General features: G+C 40.1%; 2 protein-coding genes across 4 annotated transcripts; one reads left to right on the plus strand and one right to left on the minus strand.

Annotated features, from left to right (window-relative positions):
* Positions 1 to 4,153: 4,153 nt before the first annotated feature.
* Positions 4,154 to 8,906, minus strand: parp16 (poly (ADP-ribose) polymerase family, member 16). Of its 3 annotated transcripts, XM_061076405.1 has the most exons (8): positions 8,852 to 8,906; positions 7,484 to 7,629; positions 7,121 to 7,317; positions 6,189 to 6,326; positions 5,893 to 6,099; positions 5,602 to 5,773; positions 5,367 to 5,511; positions 4,154 to 4,596 (listed from the first exon to the last, which is right to left on the minus strand). In XM_061076405.1, exons 3-8 carry the CDS (start codon positions 7,307 to 7,309, stop codon positions 4,461 to 4,463), a joined length of 987 nt encoding a protein of 328 aa, XP_060932388.1. In that variant the 5' UTR covers positions 7,310 to 7,317; positions 7,484 to 7,629; positions 8,852 to 8,906; the 3' UTR covers positions 4,154 to 4,460. The 3 variants fall into 3 exon arrangements, with proteins under 3 accessions (XP_060932388.1, XP_060932389.1, XP_060932390.1); XM_061076406.1 differs by lacking the exon at positions 7,484 to 7,629 and having other exon boundaries at positions 8,852 to 8,905; XM_061076407.1 differs by lacking the exon at positions 8,852 to 8,906 and having other exon boundaries at positions 7,484 to 7,817.
* A 3,737-nt stretch (positions 8,907 to 12,643) lies between these two features.
* Positions 12,644 to 19,517, plus strand: scamp5a (secretory carrier membrane protein 5a). The gene is made up of 6 exons (XM_061077242.1): positions 12,644 to 12,650; positions 12,767 to 12,928; positions 18,467 to 18,623; positions 18,711 to 18,812; positions 19,046 to 19,163; positions 19,329 to 19,517. The coding sequence occupies exons 1-6, from the start codon at positions 12,644 to 12,646 to the stop codon at positions 19,515 to 19,517; spliced, it is 735 nt and encodes a 244-aa protein (XP_060933225.1).

Below are 19,517 nucleotides of genomic sequence, written 5' to 3' on the forward strand. Positions count from 1 at the left end.
ATGAATGTGTATCTTAAATAATGAGAAATAAAAATAAATGTCATACTGTACTCGATTGTATTTATTTGGTGGAGACGATGGTGAAGAGAACAGATGAGTTGAGGTACATTGTTTTATTTGTGTGGTGAGTTTTATGATTTGAGAATTTAGTTTTCTTACACAGTTACCTATATGGTATGTGGGAAGTGATCAATATCGTAGCAATAAGCACCATCTTTGAAAAAATTGTGGATATTGATAATTATCATTCTAACAAGGTTATAAGTTACGTTGAGGATAAATGACGAAAACAGTCAGAAGGAATGAAATGCAGCCAATTCATTACAGTCAATTCTTGAGATCTGTGTTGGGACTCAATCTCACAATGGCCCATAATAAGCAGCTGTCAAGTAATGGCAAATAATGACATTAACTTAGTGTCATATACATTGCTGCGTGGCTTTAGAAATGGAAGAATATTATTTATTTTAATCATATAAACAAGGTTACAAAGGGTGAAGTAAAACAACACAGAACAAAATAAAACAATATTAGAGAAAACATCCGCAAAAACAGTTAGAAATCAGGTATTACGAGGTTTTCCTATAAAATACATGTTTTATGCATTGATTTCAAATCAGATGAAGAGCTTGCAAGTGTAATTTCCTCAGGCAAAGAGTTCCAGGGCTTCAGTAACCAGCCTTGAGTCTAGAACTAACAGCAAGTGTTGGTTAGATGATCTTAGACTGCGGCTTGGGGAGCATAGGGAGTTCAAAGCTCCCTATCAATATAACTGGTGATCAGATCACGTGAGCTTTACACGTTATTAAAGAAACTTCATAAGAAAACTAAAATTAACCGGCAGCCACTGAATGGACGCAAGAAGAAGAGAAGAGGTTTGAAAGAGTTGGTCCGTCTGTCCACCACAGTCTGAAATAAACAAACTAAACAACTTGGATAATGGCTTGTCATTTAAATTCAGTCCCTCTTGACCCCATTAGGATTCAATCTGATTATGAAACTATTGACATCAGACTCAGTTGTTGACCGTTCAGCTCAAAGCAGCGTCAGGCCTTAGTCCCAAGCATGTCTCCCTCCCAATCTGGAATAAGACAAAACAGTGCAGAGATTTTCATATCCTCAAGGCAGAGAGATGAAGTGGAATAAAGCAGGATCTACAACAACAATACAGTGAATGAACTTGTGGTATCAGTGCACCACTGTGTCTCCTCAGGTTTTCTGACCTTCTCTGGTTCACTGCAGCAGGAGTGAAGTGTCTCAAGTCCCCTCTGCCATCGCGGCCCCCCTGATAGTTGATGGTTATTGAATAACAGATGGTTTATGAGGCAGCAATAGTGAAGTGTGTGTACAGAAGGGGAATAAAGCGTGGACCAACAATGGGCAGTTTGTTCTGTGTCCTTCAAATGTGAGACGTTTCTGAGGACGAGAGGGGGTTTATCTTTGGGGTTTCACAAGATACTGTCGCTTTTTATACCAAAACAAAGGCCTGCGCTTCCTTTGATCTTTTTCACCCGTGAGTCAGGTGCATCAGTGACGTACTCATTGAATAATAAGCATTCGATCAGGGCGGAGAGGGGGACTGTGCAGCTCCTAGTCCGACTTGTGTCTGAATGAACAGGAGAACATGTCAAAGGAGGGGATAATAGTTAAATACAAGGTTTAAAAGTAGTTTTCAAACCTGTGTAAAATATGCACTAATATTTTATGTACTAGGACATTTCTATTTAATGCTAAATCTTCACATATCTTCCGGTTTGTGTGAATTTTTCATTCCACCTCTCCATGATTTCAGCTGATGACATGTCCTTTTACAGTGCTGCTACAGTCTAACTACCAAATACTCTTCTATTTGTTCATTCTTCTCTGTGTGTACACATCCTCATATCAGGTGTCTATTAGAACGACGGGATCCATCACCAAAGCAGGCCGCCTCTGTTATCAAGCCCATATATATCCGCCTCACTTCATTTTAACTGATAAAAACACTGGATAACAAAGGACTGTCAGCGTGCCAGCGGTCATAAACGTGCCCTGTCTGTGGCAGCCAGCCCCTGTTAAAGAGTGAAGACGACACAAAAGCCTGGAACAAACGAAAAGTACAGGAGATTGCTATGAAAGAGTGGCCTTCAGGTAGATTTTGATGTAAGGGGAAGAAGCTGCAGAGAACTGAATAACCTCACTCATATCCTCGAAACGATATCAATAAATATAATAGCAGTGACAGTAGACAACTCTTCAAATATGGCTGCTGCTGCAAAGTTGTTGCATATTGTAAAATGTGGATGCTTTACATGTGTCTTTGACAAGCAGCACAGATGATCTGTACAATAACTCTAGTTTATGATGAGCCCAAATATTAGTGTCACTAGGTCAGAATCTGAATGTAGAATATGATCACCATCTCTCCTTCTGATCCTGAGGTGTTAAATAATGATTTTCAGAAAAAAGTGGAGTTGACCTTTTGACTATAAACTGTCTTTGTTTCATTTGCAGCATTAGTCTAACATTTTGTCAAGCTAAGTGTATGAATTCAAATTCGTTTTATTTTGGGAAGTAAGAACTGATGTTGACCTTGGAACTACAAGTTCTTATTGTGACAAATGTAACGATGATGTTCCTGATATCTTATATGGACAAAAGTATTGGGACACCTACACATTACAACCACAGGAGCTTTCACATCCCTTTCTAACCATTAGCATTAATATGGAGTTGGTCCCCCTTTGCAGCTTTAACAGCTTCCATTCTTCTGGGAAATGTGTGTCAGTGGGAATTTTTGCCCATTCATCCATAAGACCAGGGGCGGCTCCTGGTACAGGGGACATAGGCATAGGGTGAAAAATGCCGAGAGGGCGGCACAAGAGACTGAATTATTATGACGTGACACATGCAATGTAAAACAATATATTAACGTCACACTATCATCCTCTAACCCCGGGACGCACCGGAGGTAGAAGCGCCGCAAAAAGCGGTCCGCCTCATTTCCTCGCCCAAAAAATTAAATTAAATTAAATGAATAAAAAAACAATTTATTAATTTAATTTAATTTAATTTTTCTTTTTTATATTAAATTTATTTAAATTTACATAGTGTAGTATATTAAGACATTCAATTATCTGAAATAGTTTTAATAAAACATGCACTTGTCAAAGTGTAGGTGTGCTATGTCTTGAAAAACAGCTTCGGATTCCTATCACTTGTGCACATGTACCAACTTTCTGGAGGCCAAGTATGAATTACGAAATGTGAGAATGGATTTAAAAAAAAGAACTGTAGTTGTGTAACAGTGTATTGTATATAGGTGCATCATTGTCAGCTGTATAGCCAGTCACAGTTTTTAAGTGCAATATTGAATTAGCTTGGACCCCTAAAGAATGTGTGTGCGTGACAGTTTGCGTGTGTATGTTGGGGGGCGCCAATTTGAAATCTCGCCTAGGGTGCCAACATTGCCAGGGCCGGCCCTGCACAAGACCATTTGTGAGGTCAGACACTGATGTTGGACAAGAGGCCCAATCTCCGTTCTAGCTCATTCAAGGTGTTTGATGGGGTTGAGGTCAGGGCTCTGTGCAGGTTTGTCTAGTTCTTCCACACCAAACTGGCCCAACCACGCCTTTATGGACCTTGATTTGCGCACTGGGGTAGAGTCATGCTGGAACAGAAAAGCTCCCGGCCCCCAGTTTCTGTGATTTGATGCCGGAGGAAGGTTTGTAACTCAGTTATTGATTCAGCAGAGCATCTAATTCTATGAGCATTTTAGAACGACCCATTCTTTCACAAATATTTGCAAAGGCAGACTGCATGGCTAGGTGCTTGATTTTATACACCTGAATTCAATGATTAGGAGGAGTGTCCCAATACTTTTGTCAAAACAGTAAATGATAAATAATGTTTGGGTGGACAGGTGGAAAAACACAAAAACATAATTTTTCTAGTTAATGAAGCATAAAAATGAGCATTTAAAGTGGAACAATGTTGTTATTGCCTGATCTCCAGTCTGGCATCAGGAGTATGTCAAGTCAATATAATTAGGTAATGAGCTCCTCAGTGAAAAACAAGTAAAAAGGCGTCTAATTGTCTGTCACTAGAACGTTCACCGTGTGCAATGGTTAGAAGAAACCGACCCCAGAAAACCTAAACCACACAGACACAGAGCTTATTTATAAAACTGAATCTTTACTAAACAATACAAATTACAGAGGAAATTTGCATAAACTTCTAAAAATGCTCTTCTGACACTTTCAACAGATCTCAATACACAGTAGCAGCTATGGGTGCTATTTGAAAAGATATGTTATCTTCGTATATCAGTAATCTGAGCTACTTATACATAAATAAAGAAGAGAACATTTTCGAAGGGCAAACAATGTAAAGGTGCATCTTTGCTCGGGCCTTCGGTCAGTCTCGGATCAGGAAGGCACCGTGGATAAAGCAACATCCAGACCGTGTGTCCCGGTGTCTCATCACCTGAAGAGTCGGCTCCAAAAGGAAACGAAGGTGTTGGAGTTAAAGGCACCGATGAATATGAGCAGCAGAATGTAGAGACTCATCATGATAGCAAAATGGTGTCGCGTGAACCAGGACGAGCTGCGGGAATGTCTGAAAAGAAAAGCAAAGCAGCCTGGTTTCACAACTGCAGAGAAAAGTGCACTCATTTGTTTCCAGAAAAATATTTCTTTTGAACAATTAATCATATTTAATAAGAAAAATGTTTCCCGTTTTCACTATTTTCCGAAATTAAAGTTATTTGCAGATTAATTGATAATGAAAACAATGTCGTCCTATATTTCAGAACAGTTTTCTACAGGGCAAACATTTTAAATATCATTCACAATAAGATTGAGATTTTAGTTACCCTCTGAGATGTTAAACATATATTATCCTTTTAGTTTAGTTGATCCGTCATGAAGCACTACTGACATTGAAACAGAACTTCCACGTATTTTCTGTTTTTAAAATTTTTGTCACAGGCCCAAAGAAATGACTGTAACTACTTACAAACTCAAATACAGCAGCTGATTAAATAATCACTCAATAATAAAAGTTCCTTGTGAGCCTGGTTTTTAAGGTGTTTATTCATGTGTTTAGGATGATTTGAAATATTTAAAAAATCATCACAAGTCATCATTAGTGACTCCACTGCTAGAGATGGTGCTTGGGACCGGGAGCTACATATCGAACATGGCTAACATAGAGAGGAAAACTAGTTAGCAAACCATGTGATATGTTAAATGAAGAACGAGCAAGAACTTTGTCCTTTCGTAAAGATCTTAATTTGTTGTTTTAAATAACTTATCCATACTTTTTGTGTGTTTACATCCTTTGCCACCAGTGACAAATAAACTATTTTTGACCTGTGAGACTTTTACCTGGAAAGGTGCCTCTTCTGAGAGTAAACCAGCAGGTACTTGACTCGCAGAAGCTGATTGTTGGTGACAACAAAGTACTTCTGTGGTACGTCGCCTCCTTCACTGTTCTTTGCTCTGGAGCGCTGACGGTCGATGGTTTCGGAATCTGAAACAAGTGTGAGGTTTTGATATGCAGCTATTTAAAACGTGTATGATTCATGTTTCCTGAATACTACACATCACATGGGATTCACACCTTTTTTCTTGACCTGGCACTTAACATCTGGATGATCAATGACTTCACACAAGGCAACGCAACTGAGCAGTGAACCCAGGAGACTGTCTTTCCAGCTGCTGCTATGGGGACTATAGAGGACAGCCATGCTGAGGTCACTGGTGAGGTAGGTCCCCTCTCCAAACACTGAGTTCTGTGCATCCAAAAACAGTAATCAGATTACACAGATGTAAGTTTATACAGTCCGACACAGCCAGGCATCTTTGATTTCCACCTGGCCTTTCATCCTGTACAGTTAAAGAAGGTACTGACCTTGTTCAGGTGACAGTGCAGCCCGTTGTGAATGATTGAGTGAAAGTTCTCCAGTCGGCTCCCGTGGAATGCATAGAAGACGTCTCGTCCTGCCCGCGTCTTCTCGAACCTGGCGTTCAACTGGTCACAGTAATCCACCTCGAAGAGGAAGTCTGGCACAGGCGCAGAAATCCCTTCATTTTCTGTCAAGCTGCACAGTTTGGCATACTTGTGGAGGTCAGAGAAACAGACTGCCATCAAAACAATAACCAGTAACAGACGCTGTGATTTCTGTATTTATAGGTGTAATGATGTACCTCATCCTTCTGCAGTGTCTTCACAGCAAAGCTGTTTGAAGAGAGAATCCAGTGTGTGAGAGCCAGATGATGATCTGCCTCTCCAGGTCGCAGTCTCACCAACTCTCTGACACCAGGCAAAGACTTCACATCTCCCAGCTACAGAAAAACAGAAACTGTTTTAGTGCAATGGTATACATACGTTTCCCTTTCGGTGAAATTAAAACTGTGTTGTCCGTTTTTCTTAAACTGAGTCATCATCTCTGCAGTCATGTCACCATCACAGATTACTGTATCATCTTGAGTATGACACAGAAACTAAAATGCAGATGTGTAATGAATATATATATTATATATATATATTTTTTGAATATTTTTCATTGTAAATTAACAATTTTGCACTCGAGTATAGAGGTGTGTATGTGTGTGTGTTAGAACATTGCATGTGCAGCCTCTACTGTTGTCTTACAGTCATTGAGCTATACCTGAGAAATTAAATCTCAATTTTCCTACATGCCAGTGTTCTATAATATTAATAGTCTTTCCTTTTTATTTATTACTTGAAGCACTGTTGTTTATTGTATGTTCAAATATTGTTTATAAATGAGTGTGTACCCATCATCTGTGTTGTTTATATATTTGAAACATTTTTTCAACTACTTGTTTTAAATGTGGCTGTTTGTGTCTTTTTGTTCACCTTTATTTACTGACACGCTGCCGCCTTTAAAAGCACATTACTGCCACCAAGTGTCCTGTACATGTGTAACATGCCACTACCTTTCTCATTATGTGCATATGCAGCTTTATTAAAATAAACTTAAATGTCACGCAATGTTTATCTGATGTAGTTGTTGCTTCATTGACAATAACAAAAAACTAGGTTGTTTAAAATGCACATTTGTAAAAAGTTAAGCAGAATTATATAATGTTCAGAAGCTAAACATGTTTCCTACCAGCTCCTCAAAGTCCTTATTGTCATCACTTAGGTATCTGGGGGGAAAGGGTCGGAGCAACGAGTCCCGCTTGTAGTTCTGTGCAGCCGCAACAAACAGGCTGCAGCGGAGGTCTGCTGCAACCGGGTCTCTGTGCAGACAGGAGCACACCAGCTCTCTGACGGCTTCGGTTGGGAGCGGAGGCTGCATTCCCAGCTCTGCAGACAGAGGAGATAAGATAACATATTAGTGAGAACAGCTGAAACACTAAGTTAACACTTCCACATACAGTACTGTGCAAAGATTTATCGGAGTAAAAGCAGCATGAGGATGTTTTAAAAAATGAAATGGTTTTATGTATCAATAAGCGTCATGCAAAGTTACTCAATGGTTTCTTCTGTTTCTTGTCTTTTTCATGTAATCTCAGACTGACTCCATGACAGTGAGATCAAGTCTCTGTGGAGGCCACACCATCTGTCGCAGGTAGAGTCGAGCGATCTTTTCCACAGTCAGATCCTCCTGTTGTAACACTGTGAAACGGCCAAAAGACTGTCTATGATCTCCTCCCTTCTTTTTCAATATGTGCAAGCATTTCAATACTCAATCTGATGGTTATATTATCATTTAATGTATTAAAATCTCAGTAACAAGAAATGCCCCAACACAATCTCCAGAGACCAGAGTGGCATTTTCAAATATTTAGTATATTATCAAAAAAGCATAGAATACTTGAGAAGCTAGTCATTAAATATTTGACCTTTCGGCATCTTATCTTAGTTTCTAGTCTTCTCAATCCTCTTATTCTCTTACTTTAAAACACAAGACATTTTCTAATGGTAACACCAAAGACTGTAAATAATGAATAAGGGTAGCACACACTTTGGCATTGAATCATGTTCTTCTCTTGAACCTGATTATCAGACATCCAACGAAATTATTATTAATGAATTAAAGTAAAAGCATTTTGTAGGTGATTAATGTGGAGACCAATTTAACCAGTTAATGTAAGGCTGAAATGACTCAAAATTAAATCCTGGATACCTCTGCAATTTACTTTCTCCATTAGCTGATTGATTGTTGTTTTAATATGAAAATAGTGAAAGTCTTCACACTTTCCCAGAGTTTCACCCTAACGTTACTGCAGCTACAGGTGGAAAAAAGTAAATAAAAGTAAAATAAGAGGAAAAGGCACATTGTCGAGAGTTCTTTGGAATATTTGCATAAAAAAAAAAACTTCTGAATTTTCTGTCAATAAACTATTCACTAATTGGTTCAGCTCATTTTATAAACTATAAGATGATCAAATCTATCACAAAGTTTGATAGAGTACATGTCCAGTATATTTGTGAAGTAACAAGAGCTGTCAGTGCAGTAAAGTATTTCCCTGACATGCAGTGCAGTGCAGGTAGAAAGTAGCATGAAAGGACAACACTCAGGTACAAGTAGGTAACAGTTGTACTTTAGTGCAGTATTTGAGTAGCTGCGTGTTGTGAGTCAGGACTCCACTAAAGGTTTAACGTTAGCTAACATTAGCAACATCGCTTTTTAATACTTGGCATTAGCTGGGTCGACGCTAGCTAACGTTAGCTGAGCTACAACAAGTGCACAGCTGAAGTATCTGTCGTCGAATGAGGTTACTGACGATAAATATAGATTTGTCAGACCACCATGTGACCCTACGTGTTTCGTAAACACACCACAGACATGTTTCATACGACAAAAAAAAAGTTGAACCTGGTTATTAGCTCTTACCTTCCGTCCTGCTCCACTCATAACACTACAGGAAATGCTAACCTTAGCTTCAGGCGCTGCTGTGTTCATGTGGTCTAGAAAAGTCGGAAGTTTGGAAGCATCGGGAACGGAGGTACGTCAAATACATTCGCTAAAGGAAACACGTTGGAGTCGAGTCAACGCATTGATATTAGAGTAGAAAATAAAACTAAGAAACGTGGTTAAAATAATAATATACAATTTGTGTAGGTTTTCTCCTGCTCGTTGTATTAAGGGGCTCTGGAGTATCCGAAGAATTCCAATTTTTCGAGGAGACGTAAAAGCAGCATCCATCATAACTTTAGTGATCTCCCCTGAACTACCAGTTTACCAGGAACACCCAGCTGGAACTAACACAACAGTTCCGTGATGAATCCTCCCTGTATGATGGTTGTAATGATCTGTTTTAATCAAAAGAGTATGATTCAACTCAAGGAGAACTTCGAAGGATGAATTATTGTATTTCGAAGGATTTGTATTTCCCTTTTGGGCCTTTTCAGGGCCTAGACATGCTCAAATTCTTACCAAAGTTTGCAGGAAATTCAAAACCACAAAAAGTAATTGTATTCTGGAGTAATTTGAAATGGGCGTGGCAAAATGGCTCAACAGCGCCATCTAAGGAAAAGCCCCTCAGTCAGCTTTCACCGATCTTCACAAAAATCATAGCCCAGGTGTATCCTGATTAGACAAAAAAAATGTCTAGCTGTGCAATGGGAAAAACGCTACAGGAAGCCCGCCATTTTGGCCACTTTCATCAAACGCTATATTAGTGGCGTGGCGTAAAAGTTCATAAATTCGCCGTTAAACACGAAATAGCTGCAACTTCAGTGTTCATGCTTCAGTCTCCCTAAAAATACATTTGTGTAACAAAAGCACCCCACTGAAGATATTTATATGGTTTTAAGGAATGGACGCGACAAAATAACTAACTAGCGTCCCCTAAAGTGAAGCCCCGGCACTAAGATTGGCCGACATGTTCAAAAATCAGGGACATTTGTCTTTTCATGACAAACAAATAAGTCTGATGAACTTGTCCTCTTTCATTAGATCAACTTCAACTTCTGTGAATGTCATCTCAACAAGATGGAGATATAACTAGCTCGGTTTATATGATTTCATCACACGGTGTGACCGTGGCGTGGCGTGACATTTCGATGATTTGCCACAAAATAGGGATTTATTATAACTCCTATGCATTGTTCTTTCAGCCTCAAACCTCATTCACACATTGACAGTCCCGTGCTGATCCAATCCATATCAATATTGACTCATCATAATAGTGTCACCTGCTGGCTACAGGAAGTGACATGTTTTAAACTTTGATGAACCGCTTTTGGCTGCTTTACAATATACAGAACACTTTAAAGGATTCATTAAGCAAATAATTCTTTGTTGTCAGTTTGCTTTAATGTCACGATGGATGTAATGTTATAATCCTTCAATGTCTTAGATGAAAAGATGAAAGATTTATACAATCTAAAGAGAGAAATTAGTGTTTTTGAACTGAACAGATCTATTGGTCTCTTATAGTGATAGCGATAGCACCACCTACTGCCAAAAAGAAGGTAAGCTTTAAAACTAAATTCGATGTCAATTTCAGATGTCAGTAAAATCAAATGCTTGGAAATTCATTCAATGCCACTAATTCCCTGCTGGTTTTATTTGTCATATACTGTCACACCTCTATGATCATGGAACAGGTTTTGAATTTCCTTTTGTGTGGTATAAAAAGTCTTAAGAAATCTGAATTTTACTTGTTTATACATGTAAACATCCTGGTAAACAGGTTTCCCCCTCTTGTATCACAGTGACATTCTTTTACATCAGATCAGATCTGTCAAACATCTTGGAAATAAGGTGAGTCTGAAGTGCAAATCCAAACGTCAAATCACAAAACAGAACAAATGAGAAACCACAACATCAAATCACATGAAGAGATTTTACCTCCACCAAGGAGGTTGTATGTTTGTGCGTTTGTGTGATGGAAGAACTACTTGATAGATTATCATGAAACTTAATGGAAGGATGTGGTATGGATGTGGTCAGTCATGGAAGCACTGATTTTGGTATGGATCCGGATCCGGGGGCGGATCCAGGAATTATCTCTACTTTCCTTGACACTGTGAGATACAGTGTTTCTCAACATTTGTGTCGATTTCTCAGAACACAACTGATGGATCTTGATGAGAAAAAAATCAGGAAAGTTTAGTGGACTGATATTTCTGAGTGTGTGCAATTAGGTCGAGATCCAAATAAAAGTCACATTCTGTCACATGAAAACTTGAAAACATAAAAGCAGTAATAGGACAATAAAAAGAATTGAAGAAGTATACATGAATATGAACACCATAAATTAATATATTATATACACCTAATAGTAGCTAACAGGCAGCCAATCAAATCCGTCTATTTGAGGCCTCTTCGTTTTCAACACTGTGGAGAGCATAGATATATAGTAGAGAGCAGAGCATCACAGAGGGGGCGGGCCTTGGTGAAATTCTTCTGCTCTCTGATTGGTCGTGTCGGACCAGCAACAAATCCCTTGTTATGTTCCTTGAGGCCCCGCCCCCATGCTCCCACCCTGGCGGGGAGATGCGTGCATGAAAGGAAAAGCTCTGACGTCACGCGACCGCCTCTTACTCCCGGACCGACCATCATCTGAGGATAAAGACACTTCATCTGTCCCATCGAGCGCCACGTTCCTCTGCTGTGAATCCGTAGGATGCTTTTTAAACGAACAGGGATTGTGGCGACATTGTTGCACTGAACGGGCGGTAAGGCGCTTTAACCATTTTCCATTCATTACTCTGCATCCAGGGAGAAGAGAGAGAGAGAGAGAGAGAGAGAGAGAGAGAGAGAGAGAGAGAGAGAGAGAGACAGATGGGGGGAGGGCAAAGGGATTCAGTGTGTTAAATAAAAAAAGATTATCTGGCTTCAGTGAATCATCCAAGTCTGTGTTTGTGCCGATCATTGTCCGGAGGATGATGGAGAAGAGGAGGAGGAGGCGGCGGCTCCGTGTCGCACAGGCTGAAGGACGCTTCTCCATCGTCTGTGAGATCACGATGCTCTAACGCAGCATCCCTGCCATCGTCCCGGAGAATCACACATTCCGGACAATGCTCGGATCACTGTGCATTAAATCAACCAATGTCAGTGCGTTTGGTTGTGGCAGGGGTCGCTTTGATTTGTGGGAGAATGATGCCCTTCAGAGCAGCTGCCACATCCTCCATCAAGAGGGTGGATATGCGGTTTGCAAACATAATCAAAATGATTTTTAGGGGAGTTGATGTCATCAATAGGAGGTAATAGTAATAAAACTAACACCTGAAATGTATGGTCCTGTCTATAATCTCTATAGGCCCGCTACACGCCTATTGTACCCACATAGGTTATGAATGGTGATCACGACAAGGCCACAGTGGTAGTCAGAGCGAGCACAGACCCACACAGCTGTAATACGTGGTGGAGAAACCCACCTTCATCACGTCGACCCAATGAATGATGCTCCCAGATGTGTGGATGCCCTCAAAGGCTTGGGCACCACCTCGGATCAAATCATGAGGAGATTCAATGTCGTTTATTGTAATGAAGACAGTGTGTGCATGATGCTCCACAGGGAGGAGGCCTATATAGGACTGTGGCCTGCTGGCTAATAAGGAAATACATGTGCATTTAATAAAACAGCTCTGTTGTTTGCAGTCTGGTTTTCAAGGCAGCTGGTGTTGAAGTTTCCGATTCTCTTTTGCAACTGGAGGGAAATACTGAGCGGTCATCATGGCAGGTAAGATTGGCTCCCTGCTCAGCTGCTTCATGCATGTGATGTAGGGTGTTTGGACAGTGCACAATCACCCCATGTTTTAGGCTCAGTTGTAATATCATGACTAAGTGTGAATTCAGCGTGTGTGGGCAGCTGTGCTAAACTGTGCCTTTGTATCGTAGAAAACAACTTCCCACCCCTGCCTCGATTCATCCCCCTCAAGCCATGCTTCTACCAAGACTTCAATGAGATCCCAGACCAGCGTCGCACCATTTGCAAGAGGCTCTACTACCTGTGGATCTGTAAGTGTGCCTGCAGTTAGAGCTTGTGTGCCGGCTCCTGGCTCACAGGTTGGATTTGTGTGGCTATATGAGCTGTTAACCTGTGCACCGCTTCTGATCTCTCATGTCACTTTGTTTTACCCTAAATATTATGAGTCAGACAGTCCCCAGTAGAGCTGTGGGACCAGACTGACTGGTCTCATCACAGGGCACGCAGCCAAATTCATCTATTTCTTTCCATTCTTTTTAGCATTTTTTGATGTGACACATTTGCTATTTGATGTGGTATAAAAAAAAGCAAATTGATACATATTCTCTGGTTCCTGCTATGTGAGGATCTACTGCTTTTCTATGAAAATGCACTTTATTTTGGTCTGTTGTTCTTTCAAAACGAGACATATTGTATTCATAATTTACTGCATGATTTTTATTATTACATAGTGTGATAGAAATCTGGAGATACAAGAGGCTGGAAACAACAAAGTTATCTATGTGTATTTAATAAGGGGCTTTCTGCAGAAAGGATCAACACAGGGAAACCGCAAGGGTCTCAGAGTGAAGATGCAGGACAGTCAAATACATGATCTTTTATAGGAGGACTAAGGCCATCTCTCTCAGCCAATCCAGACTGGTTCTGTAGGCGCAGGGAGAGAGCTATCTTAACACAGACAACTGATTTACGTGTGTTTCCTTTGGAGATAAGCAGAAATACATTCAGTTCTTTGGGGAGTCTAAAGGGTCTAACAGTTTTCAGATCATACACAGTTCAAACAATTAAAACTGTCCAAGCCATAAAACATTTGAACAGTTTGTATATGTATGTAGAAAGGTCATAAAAGCCTTTAGACAGAGCTACAAAAACTTACTTTCCAACTACAACATAGGTTTCACACATACTTAGTTAATTTTTCCATTACAATAGATCCAATGATTAATCATGAATCAATCAAAAATCTGTAAATAAACAATACTTTGAGCCCTAGTTATAACAGTAGATAGTAGTAATGTTTCAAGTTGTGATATTCTCATGAGCATCATGGTATCTTTTTCATTAACACTTAGGTTCTGCCATTTGAAACCAAGAACGTAAGTCTAGTATAAAAATAGAATAGTCTATACGTTTGGTACTGGTTGAGTAGAAATTGTGTGCTGTGTGTGCTAAATGAACTGTAGCTTTGAGTATTAGCTGAAATTCATTGTTTTTTTTTTACATGTATTTTTATTGGTTGTTAGACAAGATGTACACTGTCACACATGTTGCAATATTTCAATTAAATTTCTTTTTGTGTCAATGTACAATGAAACAGTAGCATTTTAACAATTTACATTTTTATATTTTTATAAACCCCATCCCACCATAACATTCCCTGTGCCACAAAAAAAAAAAAGAGGGGGGGGGGGGAGTTCTCCTAAGATGAAAGCGTTTGCGCTTTACGTTAATGCCCTATACTAATGAGAGGGGAGAGTGACAAGTTTGTCAAAATAGACCAGTAAAGGGTCCCAGACTTTGTTGAATTTTCCGGTTGATCCTCTAAGAAAGTATTTAACTTTTTCAATTTTTAAAAACATCATCATATCAGAAAGCCACACAGATGCCTTCGGTGGTAATTGTGATTTCCATTCCAAGAGAATTCTCCTTCGAGCAATTAGAGTGGCAAAGGCAATAACATTTTTCTTGTTAGTGGCTGTCGCAGTGTCGTTACCCCTTACCCCAAATATAGCCATTAAAGGGCTAGGTTGTAGATGTAGGCCAAAAGCAACATTCAAAATCCCAAATATTGATTTCCAAAACTCTTCCAACTTGGAGCACGTCCAGAACATATGAGCTAGGTCTGCGTTAGTGGCTTTACAGCGATCACACGTATCATCTAGTTCAGGGTATATTTTTGCAAGCCTGGCCTTACTATAGTGAGTACGGTGGAGAACTTTAAATTGAATCAGATTGAGGCGTACACAAGAAGAGGTTCCATTTACACAGCTAAGAGCTCTAACCCATGTCTCGTCTGAAATGGCTGTTCCTAATTCTTCCTCCCATTTTGTCTTGATGTCTTCGATTGATACACTACTAAACGACATAATTGAATTATATAAATTAGAGATTTGGCCCTTCAAAGTTAAGGGAATCTTTAGTATGACATCTAAGTTTGAACTTTCCGGTAATTGAGGGAACGATGGGTTGTACGTTTGAATAAAGTGGCGTATCTGAAGATATTGGAAAAAACTGGATTTAGAAATAGAGTGTTTTTTGGCCAAATCCGTGAAAGTAGGAAAAATATTATCTATGAAAAAGTCCTTGCATGTAGTAAGACCCATAGTGTTCCATTGTATGAATGTGACATCAAGTTCAGCAGCTGGAAAAAGGTGGTTATTACATATGGGACTTAGCATAGAAAGAACAGACAATTTAAATGTTTGCCTGAATTGTATCCAAATTCTTAGGGATGAGCGCACTACTGGGCTTGAGGAAAACAGTGATGGGGAGAGAGGAAGTTTTGTTGTTAACAGTGCAGGAAGTGATGACAGATTACAGAGCTTTGCCTCCTCACTGCACCAACCCGTGTCTGGGGCCTGAAACCAGTACATTATTTTTTGCAGATTCGCTGCCCAATAATAAACCCTGAAATTTGGGAGAGCAAGCCCACCCCCTTTTCTCGGTCTTTCAAGCAATGTTTTACGAAGTCTTGAAGATTTACCTCCCCATATGAAACTTGAGAGTAGGGCATCAAGTGAACGGAAGAAGGATTTTGGCAGGAAAACTGGGATGCTCTGGAACAAGTATAAAAATCTAGGCAACACATTCATCTTGACGCAGTTGATTTTCCCAGCCAAAGAAAGGCAAATAGCACTCCATCTCTGGAGGTCAGATTTTAGTTTCTCCATTATAGGTGTGAAGTTGGCCTTAAACAATTCAGAAAAAGAAGGGGTGATATTTATTCCCAAATACTTAAAACCTGAATGTGATATACAAAATGGCAAGTCTGTGTCTGGAATCTGCTTTGCCTTATCATTGATAGGGAAACACACACTTTTTGAATAGTTAATTCTATAACCTGAAAAACCACCAAAGTCAACCAGAATATTCAAAAGTTCGGATTTACAGGATAGCGGGTCCGTTAAAAATATTAAGAGATCATCAGCATACAAGGAAGCTTTATATTCCATCTCCATCCTTCTAATGCCATGTATGGATGGTGTAGTTCTAAGTTTAATTGACAGGGGCTCTATCGCTAAAATGAACAGTAATGGGCTAAGTGGGCAGCCTTGACGCGTGCCCCTAGATAAAGGAAAATACTGTGAACTTAATTTATTAGTGACTACTGCAGCTTTAGGAGATGAATATAATAGACGAATCCAGGACATAAATTTCGGCCCAAACCCAAATTTGCCCAGTACAGCAAAAAGATATTCCCATTCTACTCTGTCGAATGCCTTCTCCGCGTCTAGGGAGACCACCACCTCTGGTCCTCCCCCAGACGCTGGAGAATGCACCACATTCAGGAGTCTACGAATGTTAATGAATGAGTGACGGCCTCTCACAAAACCGTTTTGATCATTTGAAATTATGTCTGATATTATGGTGTTTATTCGAGAGGCCAGAATTTTAGACAGTATCTTAACGTCCACGTTCAGTAAAGAAATAGGCCTATAAGAGCTGCAATCCACCGGGTCTTTACCAGGCTTCAGCAAGACTGTGATGAGAGACTCTGTGAGGCTCTTTGGGAGAGCTGTCTGTTCAAACGAGTGCTTAAACATATTGAGAAGCAAGGGGATCAGTTTGAAGGAGAATTTTTTATAGAAATCGACTGGGAAGCCGTCCGGCCCAGGGGCCTTCCCGCTCTGCATGTCCTTAATTGAGTTATCTACTTCCTGTCGGTTTAGAGGTCTTTCCAGGTTGTCCCTTTGTTCCTGTGCAATTGTTGGAGTATTCAGGGTTTCTAAAAAAATAACCATAGAAGAAGTGTCCTGAGGGAATTCTGAGGTATATAACTCAGAATAAAATGTTTTAAAGGTATTATTAATTTCTTGGTGATCAATTGTCAATTCTTGAGGTGTTTTCCTAATTGTTGATATGAGTTGGGCAGACGACTTAGCCTTTAACTGGTGAGCAAGTAGGCGTCCTGCCTTCTCCCCATGTTCATAAAAGAATGCTCGTGATCTTAACAAGTTATGTTCAGTCTTTCCAGTAGATAATAAATCATATTTTGCTTTCAGATTTAATTTTTCTTTGTATAGTTCAGGCATTGGAGTTGTTGAGTACTGATGATCAATTTTAAGAATAGAATCGATGAGCTCCTCCTGTCTTTGTTTTCTTTTTTTATTACGTGAAGCCGAAAATGATATTATTTGTCCCCTCAGTACGACTTTTAATGTTTCCCATAGTATGGATGGTGATACGGAGTCATTCTGATTGGTTAAAATGAAATCATCTATTGCTTTAGACATGAACTGACAAAAATCTGCATCTGAAAGTAATGCCGTGTTAAGTCTCCAAGCTGGCCTTGGTGGGCAATTAAGTGTAAAGCCAATATCAAGGATGACGGGTGCATGATCAGATTCTACAATAGCAGAGTAGTCTACAGATTTCACTGAGGGAAGAAGACGCCTATCAATGAAAAAATAGTCTATTCTTGAATAAGACTGATGAACATGTGAAAAACAAGAGAATTCCTTTTTGTTTGGATTCAAAAATCTCCATGGGTCAATACAGCCAAGGTGCGTCATAAGACTTAAAAGAGCTCTGGACATTTTGGATGAAGGTGCAGATTTGGGACTTGACCGGTCCATGGCTGTGTCCATCACGCAGTTCATATCACCGCCAAATATTAGATGATGAGTATTTAAATCTGGTAATAAGGTGATTATCTTCCTGAAAAAATCTGCATCATCCCAGTTGGGGGCGTAAATACTAACCAAAACCACCGGGGTGTGATAGAGACGACCTGATACTATAACATAACGTCCCTGGGGATCTGAAATTTTTTTTGAAGCAGTGAAGGGTACTTTTTTATGGATTATAATTGCAGCACCTCTAACTCTGTTACTAAAGGTTGAGTGGTACACCTGACCTATCCAGGCCTTTCTAAGCAAAACTTGATCCTGTACTCGTAGGTGCGTTTCCTGCAGAAATGCAATTTCAGTGTGCAACCGTTTTAAATGTGAAAAAATTCGCGCCCTTTTCACTGGGCCATTCATGCCTCTGACATTCCAGCTAACAAATCGTACTGCAGACCCTCCAGCTAAAGTTGTGTTTGCTCTATTCATAGCTTAATAAACAAGCGGATTGGGTAATGATACGGCTGAAATGGATGGTGCTGTATAGCCAGATCGGGAGAATTTAAAATGGAGAACAACGGGAGAAAAAAATAAAATAAAATAAAATAAAATAAGAAAATAAATAAATGAAAAAAAAAAAAAAAAATGAAAATGAATGAAATTTATTGTTATTCAGTTCTGCTGAGTTATCATTGATATACACGTGTGGGTATATCTACCATGGCTGTTTTATCCTAAGTCTGTCATGTTCTGTTCCTCTTTGCTTCTCCCCTGCGTCGCTGACAGTGAACAGCGCCACACTGGCTGTGAATCTGATTGGCTGTCTGGCCTGGATGTGCGGAGGTGGTGGAGCGACCAACTTCGGCATGGCCATCCTGTGGCTCATCCTCTTCACCCCCTGCTCCTATGTGTGCTGGTTCAGGCCCATCTACAAGGCCTTCAAGTGAGTTGATTCCAGTCTGACCACACACACAATGTCTGCTTCTGCTGAATCACATCACTCAGGACATTTGTTCTTCTCTCTGTGCAGGACAGACAGCTCCTTCAACTTTATGGCTTTCTTCTTCGTCTTCATGGCCCAGGTGGTGATTAGCATTATCCAGACTGTTGGCATTCCAGGCTGGGGAGTGTGGTAAGAGCTTTCAGTGTATTGTTAAATCAAAAGCAGATAATTCATTCAGATTGAGTAAATTTAACAAGATTAATTAAAAACAATATAACCTTTACCTTTGACCTTTTAACAGTGATTACGTCCTGTCAAACAATTCTCCAAATATGTGGCTACCACTAATGCATCATTATATTTGTGATTTGTCATAAGTTTGTGACGATGATGTTGACTCTCTTATTGCCCCCCCCCCCCAGTGGCTGGCTGGCTACCATCACCTTCTTCAGCACCAACATCGGGTCAGCTGTGGTCATGCTGATTCCCACCATTATGTTCACTGCAGTGGCTGTGCTCTCCGTCATTGCCCTTACAAAGGTGACCTATTCTGTACATGTCTACTTTTTCTCAGGAAAACAAATTGATCTCAGAGCAAAAAGTATAATTTCACATCAACTTTTAGACTGTAGACTCTGGTTTATTTTTAACAAAGGATAGTAAAATACTTTGTCGATCACGACTCTCATTCGCTGTCTTTTATAGGTTCATAACCTCTACCGTGGTAGTGGGGGCAGTATGGGTAAGGCCCAAGAGGAGTGGACCACCGGGGCCTGGAAGAACCCCCACGTGCAACAGGCGGCTCAGCAGGCGGCCATGGGCGCCGCGCAGGGCGCCATACAGCAGGACCAGTACTCAGCAGCTCCCACCTACAACTACGACGACCCAATGTAG

The sequence above is a fragment of the Limanda limanda genome, chromosome 8, assembly GCF_963576545.1.
Source record: "Limanda limanda chromosome 8, fLimLim1.1, whole genome shotgun sequence".
In the NCBI taxonomy this organism is placed as follows: domain Eukaryota; kingdom Metazoa; phylum Chordata; class Actinopteri; order Pleuronectiformes; family Pleuronectidae; genus Limanda; species Limanda limanda.